Source organism: Aspergillus heteromorphus (genome assembly GCF_003184545.1).
Source record: "Aspergillus heteromorphus CBS 117.55 chromosome Unknown BO70scaffold_86, whole genome shotgun sequence".
NCBI classification, from domain to species: Eukaryota; Fungi; Ascomycota; class Eurotiomycetes; order Eurotiales; family Aspergillaceae; genus Aspergillus; species Aspergillus heteromorphus.
The window spans coordinates 1-19,085 of record NW_020290491.1 but is presented as its reverse complement, the minus strand read 5'-3'; the positions used below and the strand labels follow the sequence as shown (position 1 = coordinate 19,085).

The following is a 19,085-nucleotide window of genomic DNA, read 5'->3' as shown; positions in this document are numbered from 1 at the left end:
ATTATTTTATAAAATATATATATATATATCAGTCTTTTTTAATTTTATAAATAAAATATTAGAATTATTTAAAGATTTATAAATCTTTTTATTATTTATAAAAGTTTTATGTCTCTGCTCTAATTCTATAATTTATTAAAATATATTTAATTATTTATAAAAATTTTTAGAAAATAATAAAATTATATTTATTTTAATTATTCTTTTTATAATAATTTTATAATTAATCTTTAGAAAATTAAGAAAATTCTTGTAAATATAATATCTAATATTTTATATAAATATAATTTTAATAAATTATCTTATAGATTTTAAATAATAAGCTTATAAAAATATATATTAAAATAATATAAAGAAAAGATATTTATTATAAAGTTAAAATAATATTTATATTATTTAAAATATTATTACTAATCTTTTATCTAGCTTTTTTTATAAATAAATATATCTATAAGAAGTCTGTAAATTATATATTATATTAATATAATTATTTTATAAGAAACTGTCTGTATAGTATAGATATTGCTTATAATATAATATATTATAAGTATTATAAGAATTACTATTCTTATACTAGATTTATAAGAAATATTTAAAAGACTTTTTAAGCTAATAAAATAAATAATTAATTAAAATATTATTATATAAAAAATTTATTAAGAGATTTATTAATCTTAGAAAATTATTTAAAAAATATTAATAATTTATAAATAATATATAGCTAAAATATAGTTATAAATATATATATCTAATATTATTTTATATTATAAAAATAACTTTTTATTAAAAGCTTAATTCTTATTATTATTTAAAATAATCTTAAAATAGTAAGAATAATATTAAATAAAATATATTATTTATTTTTTCTAATAATTTTTAAGATTAAAAAGATTTATCTTATATAAATTATTAGCAAAGATATAAATAATTAGGATAAATAGAAATTAATTTAAATATATCTTATTTAAGCTAAGATCTAAAAAAATATAATAAATTAATCTTAATACTAAGAATAATTAAAATAATTAATTATTTTATTTGTAATTATTCTACAATTAGATATAAGATAATCTTATATCTAATTATTAATCTGATAGCAGATATAAATTTTCTTTTAATCTATTCTATCCTGGCTGTTATCCACTCTAAATTAAACTACTAAGTATAAAACAGACTGATTAGTCAGTATAGTTTTAATATATAATAAATTAGATATATCAGTAACATAATAAATCTACATAGCAAATAAAATATATTAATAATATAAAAAAAAGAAATAAGAAATAAATAGAAATAGATTAATTAATTAATATAGCTTTAATATATAATAAATAAAATATATTAGTAATATAATAAAGCTATACAACAAACAAGATATGCCAGTAATAAAAGAGAAGAGGAACAAGGAAAAAGCAGAAACAGGCAACAGGCTGGCACTGTAACATTGGATAATAAATAAAAAAGAACATAATTAACAGAATATCTCTATTAAGTATAATATATTATTAAACATCACTTATAAATGTAGTCTGAATATATATAATAGAGATTAAAGAAATTAATCAATAAGGATATGCAGGCATGCAATTACATGACATGTGATAGATCACTTATCATACAGGCAACAACAAGTAGACTATTTAGGGGTCACATGCTAAGAAAGGGCATGTAGTCAACAATATTAACATAAGGAATATTTCATCATATTTATTTTAATAATTTTAAAGTCTCATTTTTAGATTATAAGCTGTCAAACCCACTTCCAAGACAGAGCTGGAATAATCAATATTCCGGCCATCAAGTGAGGGAACTGATTATTTCGTACCAAACCTCAGCTACTCCGTACAAAGGTAGAACTTTCCATACTTAGATTTTACCAGCCATGCCGCCATCCAACCACCCACAGCACGATAGCGATATTGCACAAGTAAGTTTCAATAACCCCCGAGACAATTGCCCCTGCCCATATATTACAAAATGACTATACAGATTCAAGGTAATCGAATACCTCCTCCTACTTGGCTGCTAACCCTCATTGTTTAGGCTTTTAAGGAATTAGCAAAGTAATTACTCTGCCATACAAGCAATGAATATATGACTAATAATACCTACTGCAGTGGCGAAAGAACAGCACTTGCACTGGAAAACCACTTGAACAACTTGGAAAGTAAAATTGATGACCTACTCAACATGTTTGAGAATATACCCGAAGGATCGATGAATGCGTTTGGTCAAGCAGACTCGGGAACAGAGGCTGCTGTAATCGAAGGATCGCAGAACAAATCCTCCAACTGAAACCGTCCTTTGGCATCCTTTTCCACCACACCCTTCTCCGTGATGATACCATCAATGAGTGCTGATGGTGTAATATCAAATGCTGGGTTCCAAACGTTGATACCACTGGCAGCTATGCACACTGTCTCAAACTCCACCTCATTGGTAGAGCTCTTGTCGCGAGGTCCTTTAATCTTTGTTACCTCAGACGCTGGACGTTCCTCAATGATGATGTCGTTGCCGGTCTTTGTGCTCAAATCAATTGTAGTGAGTGGCGCAGCGACAAGGAACTTCACTCCGTGATACTTTGCAAGGACAGCTAGAGCGTATGTGCCTATTTTGTTTGCAGTATCACCGTTTGCTGCCACCCTATCCGCACCAACTACGATCGCATCTACACTAGCCTCCGATTTAGCAAGCAGAGCGGCAGCCATCGAATCTGTAATCAGGGTAGCGGGAATATTGTCATGGACCAATTCAAATGCTGTCAAACGGGATCCCTGATTGTAGGGACGTGTTTCAGTGCAATATGCATGTCGTAATTTGCTTGTTGATGCCAGTGCACGAATAACACCCAATGCTGTTCCGTATCCTGATGTTGCAAGAGATCTGCCAATGTATCAAAAACGGAGCGCCCTTGGCTTGGTGTGTTGTACTAACCCTGTATTGCAATGGGTGAGGACAGTGGCTTTTGATTTCTTCGCATCTAAGCCATTCGCCAAAATCCATTGTGCACCATATGCTCCAATTTGTATATTATCATTGATATCTTTTGCCAGCATTTCTTCGGCTGCTTGAATCAAAGCCGTCGCGACGCTGTGACCGTTTGATTCTGGTCTCCCGGCGTGATCCACCACCACAGCACTAAGTTTCCGGGATGCATCTCCAAGATTGACCGCTGTAGGTCTGCTGCTCACGAGGTACTGGAGCTTTTCTATAATGAATGCCTGAACCTCTTCTGCGCTGGAGGAAATTTGGTCGTATGCCACAAGTGTCTGGAGCTCGGAGGCGAGGGCTAGGGCTGCTACAATGGCAATAGCAGGAGCTCCTCGCACCCTCATTTCTTTGATTGCATGCCAGGCTTCGTCACTGGTACGGATAGGAATATAATTTTCCACATAAGGGAGCTGTAGCTGATCAATGATAGATAGATTGCCAGCACTGTATCTGATTGCCTGCAGAGTCATGATTCAAACTCTGATATTAGACCAGGAAAGCAAGATTGCTATATGAAATGAAAAAGTGGGTAAAATGTTACTGGTTGAAGTAATTTTCCGAGAAAATTGTTCAATGTGTGTCATGTCGTAACATTGTGGTCAACAATTCCGCTGCTTCCCACTTTTAGTTCAACGCACACGTGGGGCAGAAAAGCTGCCGACATCAGCCCCGCCATAGGGCTAGGAATGATGAACCAACTAGTAGCATTTGGAACTTGGACAGAAATAAAACATGATTTCTCTAGAGAGAGCAGAAGTATCGGACAAGTTTAATTCTCTGATGAAACTAGATCGGAATCACCTGTTACCTTGCACTTGCAAATGTATGGTCTACTAAAATAGCCCGCATGCCTTCTTGCTCTGAAAGTAGTTCCCCCGTGATCATGTCAAGTATCTATTACTCGGCCCCTTCAAAGAGAGGACTGAGAAACGGTCGGGCTGTGTAATGTTTTGTGAAGATCTGGCCTGTACCAATTGACTCGTCCAGATTACCCCCTCCATACCTTGATCATCCCCGGGCTGTCTACTCTTTCTGGGTATTGTTACTCTGCATCCTGAAAGGCTTTAGTGGCAAGGAAACCATTCCTTAGGCCGTAAAGGCAATGCAGGCAGTGGACAAGGTGTTCTCTAGCTGGTGTCGGCTGGATATATCCAATCACTGTGCTGATATATACAGCACTGTATAACACATAGTTCAAAATAATAACAATCAGAAGTGTTTGGTATACTAGGTGTGACATGACAAACCGTTATTTCCCCGTATGAACGCATCCCCATAACTTCTTGTCAGGATTCCGTTAACAAATTCCTCGGACTTTTCTAGGGCTATGTTCATATAGCCATCTACTGATTGGAGTTCCCCTGAACTGGTTGTTAGCATGATGTTTTCTCTTTTGAAGTCTCCTTTCAAGTTCTTTTCAAAAAATCTTTTTATTCAGAATACAAAAAAATCGAGGGCTTCATATAGAGGGCTGAAGTAAAAACAATATAAGAGAGTGAGAGTGACAATCTAAGTACCTTTGTATACAACACCGGAGTTCAACTTGACAGTGACCGGTGCACTGATGATCTCGCTCAGAAAGGCTGAGGGATCCTTCCCTTCGGATGGTGCACCATTCTCCATTTTAGTTGCTAGTGACTCTCCTTCCGTGGTCGTTTGCCTTTGATTTGGATTGCTGAAGGTAGATGACCGCTTCTCCTGGAAAATCCACTGGATTGTTGAATCGCCGAAGAGATTGAAACTGGTCTTACTAGTCACATTAACCTGAATAGGACTAGACAGGGCGTGGATGTGGGGAGGGGTGATGCACGTGCCGTCCCGCGGCTCCGCAATATGTCGCCAACAACATCCACAGTCGACATAGTTGTATGTTCTTTGCCGATGAGAATCACTTGATTCTGGATATGGTCTTTGACACTGATTTTCTTTTTACATATGACAATCCTTATAATCTGGTGAAATGCGTTCGTTTTTCAATAAACCCTCTTGGGCAAGCAGAGGCGACGAGGAAGCAGACTTAGATTTTTACCGCCGTGCTGGTCAAGTCTATAATGACATCGTCACTACGAACACGAGAGCACATTCTGCGAGATTTATAGGAAATAATGGCAGCACAAAACGTCGGCGGTTTGAACAAACCCCAGAGGCGAGCGGGCCCGGAACTGAACCCTGCAACAACCACCAGATATCAAATACTCAGGACCGAGCACTGAATTCCGGCACCAGCTGTAGTTCTAGTTTGCAAGAGGATGTCAACAAGAGTGACTGTCAACCCCCAGGAATGGAAGACACTGGTAAACCTAACACTGCAAAAATAATTGAGACCAGCATGCAAACTCGTGCTCTTGTGGAAAATGTTCGGTCTACTGAGGAAGACACAGTGACCATATCCCCGTGGCCCATGGAAAGAGGAGAGGAGAAAAAGGTGCAGATTGCCGGAAACCCGAACGCCAAGCATGCTCGGACAGACCCCGATATTGTCATGCCTGATAAATCCAATCACAGAGACAATGATGCTGTGGTTCAAATCCTTATTACTTCGAAAATTGCGAATACAAAACCGCTGATTGTTCGCCGCAAACTGCACCAGCCATTGAAAGATGTCCGCCTGGCTTGGTGTCATCGCCAGAGTCTTTCTAGAGAAATTCAGGCGTCGATATTCTTAACTTGGAAGGGCAAGAGACTGTTTGATGTTACTACATGCAGGAGTTTGGGAATTCACACGCGGGATGGTAAAGTTGTCAGCACGAAAGATTATAAATCTTTTTTGGTCGATGATGAAGAGTTGCAACTTCATATGGAAGCTGCAACTGATGAGATTTTCAACTTGAACAATCGACAGTTGTCGCTTGCGACCAATAAAGGGTCACTATCAGAGGCAGCGGATTTATTGGCTGAGAGTTTTGATTTGGACACACTTGTCTTAAAATCTCCAGGTGTTCATGATCTGAAGGTACATTTCAGTCTACAAATGCGGGTATCACAACTTATTACTGCCTTTCGTATCAAGAGGCATATTCCTGCGGAGTGTGATGTGTACTTGTTATTCGATGGTGACCGCTTAGATCCTTCATCAACCCTAGCATCCTATGATTTGATGAACAATGATCTTGTGGATGTGATAGTCAAAAGAGAAGCTTAGATCAAGATTAGTCTGCTTGTAATAAACAGCCTTTGTAAGGATAGTAATCCTTATAACCCTCGCGATATATTCATACTCCCTAGACAGTCCCTCCCGAGGATACTATACTAGCAGGTACTCAGATATATAATTTATAGAGTTCTTGTGAATATATTTATTTATAAGAGAACGTAGATAAAAAAGAAGTTATAATATTTTAAATAATACTATAGACTATATTTTAATTTTAGAATAGATATATCTTCCTTATATTATTTATAATTATATTTTTTCTCATAATCTTATTACTTAAATATTATACTTATAAGATCTTTTTTAATTCTTTTTGATAATTGTTATGGGGTTCTTATATAAATCCTCCAAATCCCAAATGCTTGGCAATCCCTGTGTGATACATTAAAATAATAATAAAGCAAGAGTGTTATGGGATACATACCAGGGCTATCCAACTCAGCTAGTATGTCTTGTTAGATTATTAATTCACTGAGTTATATATATATATATATATAATTATTAAATTCTTAAAAATTCTTTTTAAAATATTAGTCATTTTTTTTCTTATATATAAACTTAATTTTTTATAGCTTATAGATTCTGTCTCTAATATTAGAAATAATTTTTAAAAAAAATATTATAGTTCAGTGACTAGCTGTATAAAAATTAAAATAAATTAATTAAAATATTATAATTTAAAAATTAACTATATAATTAAAATATTAATAATCTATAAAAAATATTTTAAATCAGTAATTAATTATATATAAAAAATTAATAAAGAATCTAATATAAATATAATATCTTATTAATCTAGTATATAGATTAAAAAAAGCAGAAGAATAAATAATAAAATAATAAAATTATTATAAAATATAATAACAGAATAAATAGATATAATTTAATTAATAAATTAATAAATCACAGAAAATTATAAATATTTAGATAATAAAAAATCTATTATCTTAATAAAAAATATTCTTAGAATTTTTATAAATAATTATTTAATTATATAATTAAAAATCTTTTATTTAAAAATTAAAGTCTTTAATAAAAATAATAAATAAGATCTTTCTGATTTTAAAATATATTTATATTTTAAGTTTATAATAAATATAGATATATATTCTAATAATATTATTAAAATAATTTATATATTTATATATTTAAAAAAAATAATATAATAAGAAGAATCTTATTTTAATATTAAAGTCTAAACTCTAAATAATAAAGCTATTTATATTATTATTATTATTATTAAAATAAATAACATTTATGAAAATAAAGATTAAAAGATAAAAATATTAAATAAATTATATTTATATTATTAAAATAATCAGAAGCTTAAAGGATTTCTAGAAAATTCTAATATTATACTTATATAAGCTAATAGTAATAATATTATCTAAAATAATAATCTAAAGATTATCTAAAGATTACTATATTAGAGAATATTCTTAATTATATTCTTTAAGAAATAATGATTAGTTTATAGAAAAGTTTTATTTATAAGAAATATTATAATTAACTATAATAATATCATTATACTATAAAAAAATAAATAAAAAGATTTTAAAAATAGAATTATTATTAATCTATTTTAATATTTTATTTATCTAATATTATAGACTAAGAATATATTATTATAATTATAAACTATTAAAAGACGGCTCAGTATAAGAAAATATATCAATAAAATCTTTTTTAGAGTAGATATTAATATAGAAACTTTAAAAAAAAGAAATAAATATTTATTTTTATTATAAAAAATAAAAATATCTAATTAAAGAATATAATTAAAAAATATTTATTTAACTAATTATATAAGCTATACTCGTGATCTAAGAAAAGAACTAATTTAAGAAGATCTTGAATAATTATAATAATTATTAAAAAAAAGTAGTCTCTATATAAAGTTATAAATAATAATATTTAAAAAAAGTAATTAATCTAAATTAAAAATATTTTAAAAGAGAACATATAAATATTAGATTCTTACTTTTAGAAACTATTATAAATTAAATAACTAATATTTAAATATTAATAAATATAAGATACTAAGTCTATAAAATTATTAATTAAAAGTTTATATAAAAATAAGATTTTAAGCTAATTTCTATTATATCTATTCTAGTAGAGTGGCTAACGGCCAGGTCAGATCAGGTTAATTGGAATTTTTATACCTAACCGCCAGATTATAATCAGATTAAGAAAATTTTTATATCTGATCACAGTATAATCAAAAATCAGATAATTAATTATCTTAATTATTTTTAGTACTAAGATCTATTTACTATATTTTTTTAAGCTCTAATATAATTAAGATATATCTAGATTAAACAGTTATTAATCTGGCTATCTTTATTATTATCTAAAAATATATAAAAAGAAATCTTTTAGATTAAAAAAATATAATTAAAAAAATAATTAATATCTTCTTTATTATTATTTATCAGAAATAATAAGAAAGTCCTAGTTATATTAATAAAATTTAGTTTTTTATAAAATTATTATTCTTACAGCAAGAAATATATATAAAAATATATAATTATTACTCTATTTTAGCTATATATCTTAATTATATTATAGAATACTAGAAAAATTATATATTAATTATTAATTAAAATACTAAGAATAAATATATTATTTCTATTCTATTATTTTTTCTGAATTAGACTATTTTTAGATTTATAAATAAAATATAGCTTAAAAAGCTATTAATAAAATCAGAAATAAATAAATAGTTAAGAAGATTATAAATAATTAGATTATTAGAATAAAGTAGATTAAATAGATTAAACAGATTAAACAGATTAAACAGATTAAATAAATAAAATAGATAAATAAAATAAATAAAATATACTAGATCTATACTATAATACTATAGCTCTTATAAAAGATTTTATAAAAGTCTTTTATAAATTTTTTTTATAAATATTTATTTTTTATTCTAGTCTATTATATCTTAAGCAGCTTTATTTAAAAAAAGAAATTATTCTATAATTTTAAGCTTTAGATATAAATTTCTGCTTGCTAGATCTATTATTAAATTTAGAATTAAAGATTAAATCCTATTTTATTATTATATTAAATTCTTATTTTAATTTAATATCTACTAAACAGAGTTTTCTATTTTTATTTTTTTATATTTATTATTTATAGAACAGCTTCAGAATTATAAATTAATTATAATTATTTAGTTTATTTTTAAAAAATACTATCAAGTCTTCTTCTTTTATTTCTTAGATCTTTATAAATTATAATAATATCTAAACTAAAATAAGTTTCTTAAGTCAGATTTTTTTTTTTTTTTAAATCTTAAGATTATATATATTACAAAAAATTAAAAGATTATTTTATATTTAATTTTTTAAAAAAAGCTCTCTATTTTCTAAAATTAATAATAAAAATAATCTTTTCTAAAAATTATATATAAACTAAAAAACCACTATTTTATTTTAATTAAAAAAAATTATTAATAATATAGAACAGCTTTCAGAAAAATATATTATTTTTTAATAAAATTTTTTATATTTATTATATTATATATCTTTATATTTTATAATATTTAGAAATTAAAAACTCAGAAACTAGTTCTATAAGCTATTATCTTTATAAGAATTATAAAAAAAAATTATTATTAATTATATCTAAATAAATAATTAGTCAGATACTGAGTAAAGAATTATTATAAATATTTATTTATTTTTTTAAAATAAATTTTTTTTAATTATTATTTTTCTTTAGATCTTTATAATCTATAATAAACAGAATTTTTAGAATTAAATCCTATATTTTATAATTATCTATTATTTATTATTTTAAATTATTAAGTATATTTAATTTAAATAGATAATTAATCTTATTATTTTATCTTTTTATTAAAAATTAAATTCTTTTAATTAAATATAAATTAAAGAATATCTTATAAAACTGTTTAAAAAGATATATATATAATTATTATTAAAATTCTTAAATATTAAATAAATATTAATTATAATAAACTACTAGATCAGTCTTAATTAGAAAATATTTCTTAATTTAATTAAATATTTCTTAATAAAAGATATAGATTATTATAAGATTTTACTAGACTTTTAACTAATATCTAAATTTTATATTAATAAAAATCTAGCTATAATTATTCTATTAGTCTTATATAAATATAATCTTATTTATTAATTATTAGATATAATAATTAATAATACTAATAATAATAATATAATATTTAATATAATCTTAATTAAATTTTAAACTTAACTTAGCCAGAGTACTTAGTTTTATAATATTTTAATTAATTTTAATCTTTTAAAAATTATTTAAAACTAGTATTATATTTTCTATCTTATTTATATAATTTAGCTTATAATTAATATTTTTCTACAGAAACTTTAAATTAAGATCTTAAATAATATTATTAAATATATATAAAAAAATAATAATAGAAATCTTAAAATCTTTTTTAATATTTTAAGAATTTTTAAAAAAATATATTCTAGAAGCTATCTATAAAAGATTAATATAAAATCTTTTTTTATAAAAAGTTTCTAGAAGTTTTTTATCAGCTAGTTTATTATATTAATTTTTAATTATAAATTTAAAAGATTATATAATTTATAAATATAAGTTTTTAATATTATAAAAAGTTTTTATTTATTTAATAATTTAAATTTAACTTAATTTATTATCTTCTTCTTAATTATAAAATCTGCTGGAACTTAATCTATCTTATAATTTATTAAATATTTAATTTTTATTAAGTAATCAAAAGTTTTATTTAATATTATAAATATAATAATATTAATTATCTTTATTTTATTATAATTAAATAAAAATAGATAAAATATTTTCTTAAGCTTCTATATTTTTTTTTTTTTTTATTTTTTATCTCTCTAAGAACAGTAAGTCTATTATTTATAAAATTTATAATATTTATAATAATTTTTTTAATTATCTGAATTACTTAATTAATAGATTAGAAAGAAAATAAATACTTTAAAAAAAAAATTCTTAAGAGCTTGTATAATATATATTAAAAGCTCTGAAAATATTATTATTATATTTATTAAATAAAAAATTATATTTATATAATTATAACTATTCTAGATCTAATATTAAAACTTAAGAAATTTAAGAAAAATATATAATTAAATAATAATATTAACTAATATTATAAATACTAAATTATTTTTAAGAAGATATTCTTTTTTTATTTTAATTAAAATCTAATAATTAATATATTATTAATAGTCTCTAAATTATTATCAGATCTAAATAAGATCTTTTATAATATTTTTAAATATTAAAGACTTTTATCTATAATTAAGATATATAAAAAACTTAAGATATATCTAGATATTAAAAATATATAGTTTATTAAGATATTTTTAATTAAATTAATATAATTTTAGATATTACAGAGTATACTAATATTCTTATTTACTAAAAATTTTATTATAATTAGTTTTCTATTCTCTATTAGATAGCTAGAGATTTTCTCTTAATTATAATTAATAATATTAGTATTAAATATCTTTTTAATAGTTCTTAAAATATTTATTATTATTATTAAAATTATCTTAATTTTAATATAATTAAAGCAGTTATATTTTAAATATATATTAATTATTTTATTATAAATAAAAAATATTAGAATATATTTAATAATCTTAATCTAGATTTAATTATTTTTATATTTAAAAAATAAAAAAAAAATAAGATAATTATTATCTTCTATATTAATAAGAATAAGAATATAGATAATTTTAAAGATAATTTAGAAAATAGATTATTATTAAAATTAAAAAAACTAATCTTATTTAAATCTTTAATTATTATATATATTCAGATAAAGATAAAGACTTAGTCTTTATATTTTTTATATTATTATAATTATTATCTTAAATAGTATAAAGAATAAATATTCTATATTTTTTTTTATTTCTTTTATACTAGATTTTATAAAAATCTTTTTTAGAATATAGTATATTTCTTAAGATAATTAATTAAATAGATTAAGTAATAAATTATATCTAAAGAATATTATTATAACTATACTATAATTAAATATATATTATACTTTATATATTATTTATATAAAAAAAATATATATATTATAAATTAATTTATAATTATTAATCTATCTGCTATATCTAATCTTTTTAATTAATAGATATAAATAGTTATACTAATAATTATATCTTAATCTGATCTTAACTATATAATTAAAAATTTTTTATATCTTAATCTGACCGCCAGATTATAGCCAGGTTAAGGTTAAGATATAACAGTCAGGTTAAGCCACTCTATATTCTAGTAATTAAGATTAATAAAAAATAAATAATTAAGTATATTATTTTTATATAACTAAATATTAAGATATATATTAAGTCTAATATTTATATATATATAATAAATTATTTGCTTAAATATAATATTATCTTAGATCTGTCTTAATTAAGAAGATATAATAAAAAAATTAAATTAGATTAAAATTATATCTATTTTTAAATATTTTAATTAAGATTAAAAATAATAATAATAATATATTTTTTTATTTAGAATATTAGCTACTATATTTTAAATCTAGATTTAAAAAAATCTTAAGAATAAATATAAAGATATTTATTATATTATTTTAAAATATTAAGAAAACTTTATATAAAAGATTAAAGCTAAATCTAGAAAATATTCTTTTTTTATATTATTAATAGCTTCTCAAATTTTTAAATTAAAAAATATTAAAGCTTTTTCTTTATTCTAGAATTAAAAGATTAATCATATTATTAAATTAGAATAGAAGAATAATAAGACTTTATAATTATTTTTAAAATTATTTTATAATATATTAAAGAAAAAGCTTATTATATTTTTAAAAGAATTATTAAATTATTAAATAAAAGATTTATTTATATCAGCATCTTTGTAGCTGTGATATACTTTTTTATTTAGCAATTAAATAATAAGTTTTAATTTTATATTAATTATTAAGACTTAAATATAATTTTTAAAAAAGATTATTATTCTTTTTCTTTAATTTATAAGATACTAAATTAGATTAGAAAAATGTTATAATTTATTAAACTAAATATCTCTGTTATATTTTATAAAATTTATATTAAAATAATTAGAAATAGATAATAGTCTTCTGTATATAATATAAATTATACAAATAATTTCTTATTTTATTTAGTTTAATAAATATTTTAAATATTTTTTAAAAATATATTAACTAAATTTTATATAATTATTTAAATAAGTTCTATTTAATTTATTTAAATAATATTCTTATCTTTTCATTAGAAATTTAGTAGTAATATTAAGATTATATTTAATAAGTTTTAATTAAATTATAAGAAATAGAACTATACTAAAACACTAGTAAATATAAATTTAAATAAAAGAAAACTAAGTACCTAGAATTTTTTATTAAAGTTAGATAAAAAATAAATATAAATTTCAAAAAGATCTCTATTATACAGAAATAAAAAGCTTTTATTATTATTAAAAAAATATATAAATTTATTAAATTTATTACTTTTTATTGTTAATTTATATTACACTTTTTAGATCTGCTTAGGTCTCTTTATTAGCTTATTAAAAAGAATATTCTATTTTAATATTTAAAATAATTATAATTATAAAAATTTAAAATACTTTTATTTCTTATAAAAGCTGTTGAAGTAATATATTAAATAAAGTCTTTTTTAATAGGTTTAACCTTTTCTTTATTTATTATAAAAGTATTAAAAATAACTAAGTAGATATATTTTTTAACAGAATTAAGATAGCTTAAATAATCAGAATAACTAAATAATTTTATAAATATTTTAATTATTCTAGGTAAAAGAAATATAGAGAGACTATTATTATTAAATTCTTAATTAGTATAAATTTTATTATTAAAATATCTAAAAATAATAGAGATATTAGTCTTCTTATAATTACTAACTATCTGATTAAAGAAATAATTTTAGTAGTTATAAAAAAGAGAATTATTAAAATTACTATATAAATAACTTTGAATTAATATTTTAAATAATATAAAATATTATAATTTATTATTTTAGATCACAGCAGATAATTTATAAAAAGAATATAAAAATAATTATATAATCTTATTAAAATTAAAACACAATTTTTTATTATTTATTGTACTTAGATAAATAAAACTATTAAATAGATTAATAATATAATTAAAATATATCTAAGAATATATATATAATATAATTAATAAATTGAATCTAACTTCTTTTATCTACAGAGTTAATTATTAATTTATAAATCTTTATTATTATAAAAGTATTATCTTTTTTTATTATTTATAGATATAATTTTTTTAATCTGGTTAAAGACTAGTTTATTTTATATAAATATAAGAATAATAATCCTTATAATACTTATAATATAATATATAATTTATAGAATTCTTATAAATATATTTATCTATAAAAAAAACTAGATAAAAGAGTAGTAATAATATTTTAAATAATATAGATATTATCTTAATTTTATAATAAATATATTTTCTTTATATTATCTTAATTATAAGAGTATATATTGATATAGTATAAAAGAAATATATTTATTATAAAATTAAGATAGTATTTATATTACTTAAAGTATTATTATTAAATTTTTAATCTAATTATAAGAGTATATATTAAGATAATATAAGAAAATATATTTATTATAAAATTAAGATAATATTTATATTATTTAAAATATTATTACTAGTCTTTTATCTAACTTTTTTTATAAATAAATATATCTATAAGAATTCTGTGAATTATATATTATATTAATATAATTATTTTATAAGAGACTATCTTTATAGTATAAATATTTTTTATAATATATTATATTATAAGAATTATAAGAATTATTATTCTTATAATTATTTCTCTTTTTAGAATCTTAATTCTTAAGATTATTATTTATAAGAAATTAAATATTATTAAAATCTTTGTTATAAAATTTTCTTTATAAAAAAACTAGTAAGAGAAAAGATAGTTTTTTTTTTTTATAATATTTATTTTATATAAGTCTATTGCGGCTGTTCTATATAGCTATAGTTATATTATTATTCATTATATTTTAGATCTCTATAATTATAACTAGATAGTAAATATTATAAGTATTTCTATAATTATAATTAAATAATAAATATAATATAATATTTTTAATTTAGATATAAATCAGAACTCAGGACTCAGAACTTAGAGTTTTAAAAAAATATTGTTTTTAAATATTTTTTTTTTTCTTTTAATTTTTTTTTCTTAATCTCTGCGGTCTCTTTTTCTTAATTATTATTATTATTATAAATAAATACTTATTTAAAGAATTCTTATAATTATTTATATTCTTATAGCTGTTTTATATTTTTATAGTTATTTTATATTTTTTATAACTTACTTTATATCTTCGCGGCTATTTTATATTTTTATAGCTTATTTTATATTTTTATAGCTATTTTATATTTTTATAGCTATTTTATATTTTTTATAATTTATTTTATATTTTTGTGGCTATTTTTTATCTTTATAATTTATTTTATATTTTTATAATTATTTTATATTTTCGCAGCTCTAAAGTATCTATATTAAATTATAAGATATAATATTTTATAATTTTTTATTAATTTATAAATACTTATTACTTCGCGAGTTTAAAATATATATAATTTAATGTAAGAATTATAATTAATTATCTTAATATTTTTTTCTTATATTATATATTTATTAATTTCTTTTTTATAAAAAAATTACTGTTTTTATTACTAAGCTTTTATTTTGTTTTTTTTTATTTTTTTTTTCTTTTTCCTGCGAGTGTCCGCCATAAGTAATTTCTTAGAAAGATTTATTTTATATCTTATAATTAATATAAAATTAGAGCAGTCTATTTCTATAATTATTATTATTATTATTATTATTATTACTCCTGCGACTGCCGCTGCTATTATTATTATTATTATTATTATTATTACTATTACTGTTAATACTGCTGCTGCTTTTATTATAATTCTTTTATTTTTTTTTATAATAGATATCTATCTTCTTCGCGGAGTATAAGAAGCTAATTTATATATAATCTATTATTTTATTAATTAAAATTCTTAAAATAATCTAATTCTCTGTAGTTTTATTTTTCTGTATTTTTCTTATAATTTATTATTATAATAAAAATATTATTTTAAATAATATTCTTACTGCTCCCGCGATCCGCGGGTAATAAATAAATAAATTATTCTTTTTTTTTAAAAATATATTTAGATTTATTTAAGATTAATCTATTTTATAAAATATTAAGATTATAAACTAGACTTTAGTTTAGTTTATAAATCAATTTATAATAAACTGATTTATTAATATCTTTATAAATATATTAATAATTTTATTAAATCTTTCTTTTTAAATAAAATTATAATCTCTATTTAATTAAAAAAAATATTAAATTATATAGCTAGTAATATAATCTATTTTTTTTATTAAATTTAATAATTATTACTAGCTAAAAATCCAGATTTAGTTTTATAAGATTTTTTTTATAATTAGAGCTGGCCGGCTCTCTTTTTTTAATTAAATATATAATATATATTATAATCTCTTAGATTTAAGAATATTTATAATATATATTAATAATAATTATAAATAGAAATATAATAACTATATTTAAATTAAATATAAGATTTATTTTTTATAAATTAAATAATTAATTTATTTATTTTTATCTCTGCAAGCGCTTATTATATCTTATATTTTAAATTATTATTAAATAAAGATTTTTATAAATAATTTTTTTTATTATTTTATTATTTTATTTTTTTTTATTTTTTAAATAAAAATTATTCTTATAAATAAATTTCTTATAGAGTTATAAATAATATAGATTTATAATTAATTTTTAGATATTATTTTTATTAAAATAATTTTTTTATTTAATTAAAATCTTTAAGAATCTGTTTTAATTTTATAAAATTAATAAAATCTCTGGATAATATTTATAACTATTTTTCTTTATAAAAAAATATTTTTATAAATCTATTTTATTTATTTTATAATATTTATAAAATATTAATATATAAAATATATTATATATTTATAATTCTGTAAATAATTTTAGTCTATAAACTTATAAATTTATTTATTTAATAATATAATAAAGCTTTCTGTTTTATAAATCTAGTTTTTTATTAGTCTATTTTTATAAAAGATATTTTATAAATAATTAAATTATTTTTTTTAATATAAAGCTTTTTATCTGCTTTTTATAATTATAAAATTATTTTTATTTTTTATAAATAAAAATTAGATTTTTTTTATTTTAATATAAATTTTTTAAATATATTAAATTTATATTTTTTATAAATAAGAATTAGATTTTTTTTTATTTTAATATAAATTTTTTAAATATATTAAATTTATTCAGAGACTTGAGTCTCTACTTTTTTTTTTATAAAAATTTATTTTAATAACTTGCGGATATTTTATAATAATAATATAAAAGAATAATTTCTTTATAAAGACTTGTAAGATATTATTATATATAAACTTTATAATAAATAATAGATTTATCTAATTATTTTATTTAAAAGTAATATAATTTTATCAGTACTATTTAAGAATATTATTTAATTTTTTAATTTAATTATTAATCTATAGATAATAAGCTGTACTTAGTTTTTTTTATTATAAATATATAAATAAAATTAGACTAGAAACTCTTTATAAAAATATTATTATAATTTATAATAATCTTTATAGATATATTATATAAATAAAAAATCTTTTTAATAAAAATTCTTGCAAGATTTTCTTTATTAAGACTTTTTTATAAAAAAATAAAATAAACTATTTTACTATACTAATCTATTATTATTAAAATATTATTAAAGATTTTTTATAAATTCTTAATAGTATTAATACTTATAGATAGATTAATAATAAAATTTATTATTATCTTCTTCTAGAATTTTATAAATATAAATAGAGATTCTAATAATTCTTATTATTTTTTATAAATTATTTTACTATTTTAATATATTTTATAAATTTAATAATATTTATTTATAAAGCTGCTTATTTCTAATTATTAGAATTATTATAATATTAATATTAGTAATTTTTTATTTATAAAATAATCTGTAATAGAATTATTATATAGTTTTATAAATATTTAAAGCTTAAGAATATATTTATTTAAAATATATAATTATTCTGCTTTTTATAAAAAATCTTTATAATTTTTTTATTATAAAATCTTATTTATTTTTTTTTATAGTTTAAAATTTTTAAAATCTTTTAATTTTTCGCGGACTCTTTATATTTATTAATTTTTTATTAATATTATAAATACTGCAGCTAGCAGCTCTGCGGAAGAATTCTTATTATATAATTTTTTTATAATAATAATACTATTTATTATCTTTTTTTCTATAATTTTTTATATACTTAAAATATATTTATAAATAAGAATTTATCTAATATTTATAAATAGAATTTTTATTTTTATATTTTCTGACTTCTATAGCTTAAATAAATTAGATAATTATTATAAAATTAATTTATTTAATTTCTTATAATTCTTAGCTATTATTTTTTTTTTATAATCTAAATATTATAAAAATATATCTACAGGATTCTGTGCGCCTGAATAATAAATAAAATAAAATTAAAATATTATAAATTATTATATTTATTATATTTATTTTTATAATAATTCTAGACTTATCACAAAGTATTTAAGATTTTATAATTAATAAATATTTTTATTTATAAAATCTATTCTCTCTAGTCAGTTGTACTATTTTCTAAATAATTTTATTAATTATAAATAATTTTTAATTATAATTTATAATTTTTTCTATTATTAATTATTTTTTATAAATAAATATAATTAAAATTTACTAACTATTTATATTTCTTTATAATAATATATTATTAATTATAAAATTAAACAT

General features: G+C 19.8%; 3 protein-coding genes across 3 annotated transcripts; 1 reads left to right on the top strand and 2 right to left on the bottom strand.

The window, feature by feature from the left end:
* Positions 1-2,231: 2,231 nt before the first annotated feature.
* On the bottom strand, positions 2,232-3,461 carry BO70DRAFT_303425 (S-methyl-5-thioribose-1-phosphate isomerase; the record flags this gene model as incomplete). Its single annotated transcript, XM_025539792.1, has 2 exons — positions 2,232-2,883; positions 2,935-3,461. 2 exons carry the CDS (start codon positions 3,459-3,461, stop codon positions 2,232-2,234), a joined length of 1,179 nt encoding a protein of 392 aa, XP_025394103.1.
* A 685-nt stretch (positions 3,462-4,146) lies between these two features.
* Positions 4,147-4,614, bottom strand: BO70DRAFT_375313 (U4/U6-U5 snRNP complex subunit LSM6; the record flags this gene model as incomplete). Its single annotated transcript, XM_025545018.1, has 3 exons — positions 4,147-4,169; positions 4,239-4,352; positions 4,509-4,614. 3 exons carry the CDS (start codon positions 4,612-4,614, stop codon positions 4,147-4,149), a joined length of 243 nt encoding a protein of 80 aa, XP_025394102.1.
* Positions 4,615-4,845: 231 nt separating this feature from the next.
* Positions 4,846-6,199, top strand: BO70DRAFT_367158 (small ubiquitin-related modifier domain-containing protein). The gene has a single exon (XM_025544519.1). The coding sequence runs from the start codon at positions 4,952-4,954 to the stop codon at positions 6,131-6,133; it is 1,182 nt and encodes a 393-aa protein (XP_025394101.1). The 5' UTR covers positions 4,846-4,951; the 3' UTR covers positions 6,134-6,199.
* Positions 6,200-19,085: the final 12,886 nt, after the last annotated feature.

Bases quoted from the DNA above. Each gene is read 5' to 3' on its own strand.
- BO70DRAFT_367158 (XM_025544519.1), top strand. From the start codon at position 4,952: ATGCGTTCGTTTTTCAATAAACCCTCTTGGGCAAGCAGAGGCGACGAG.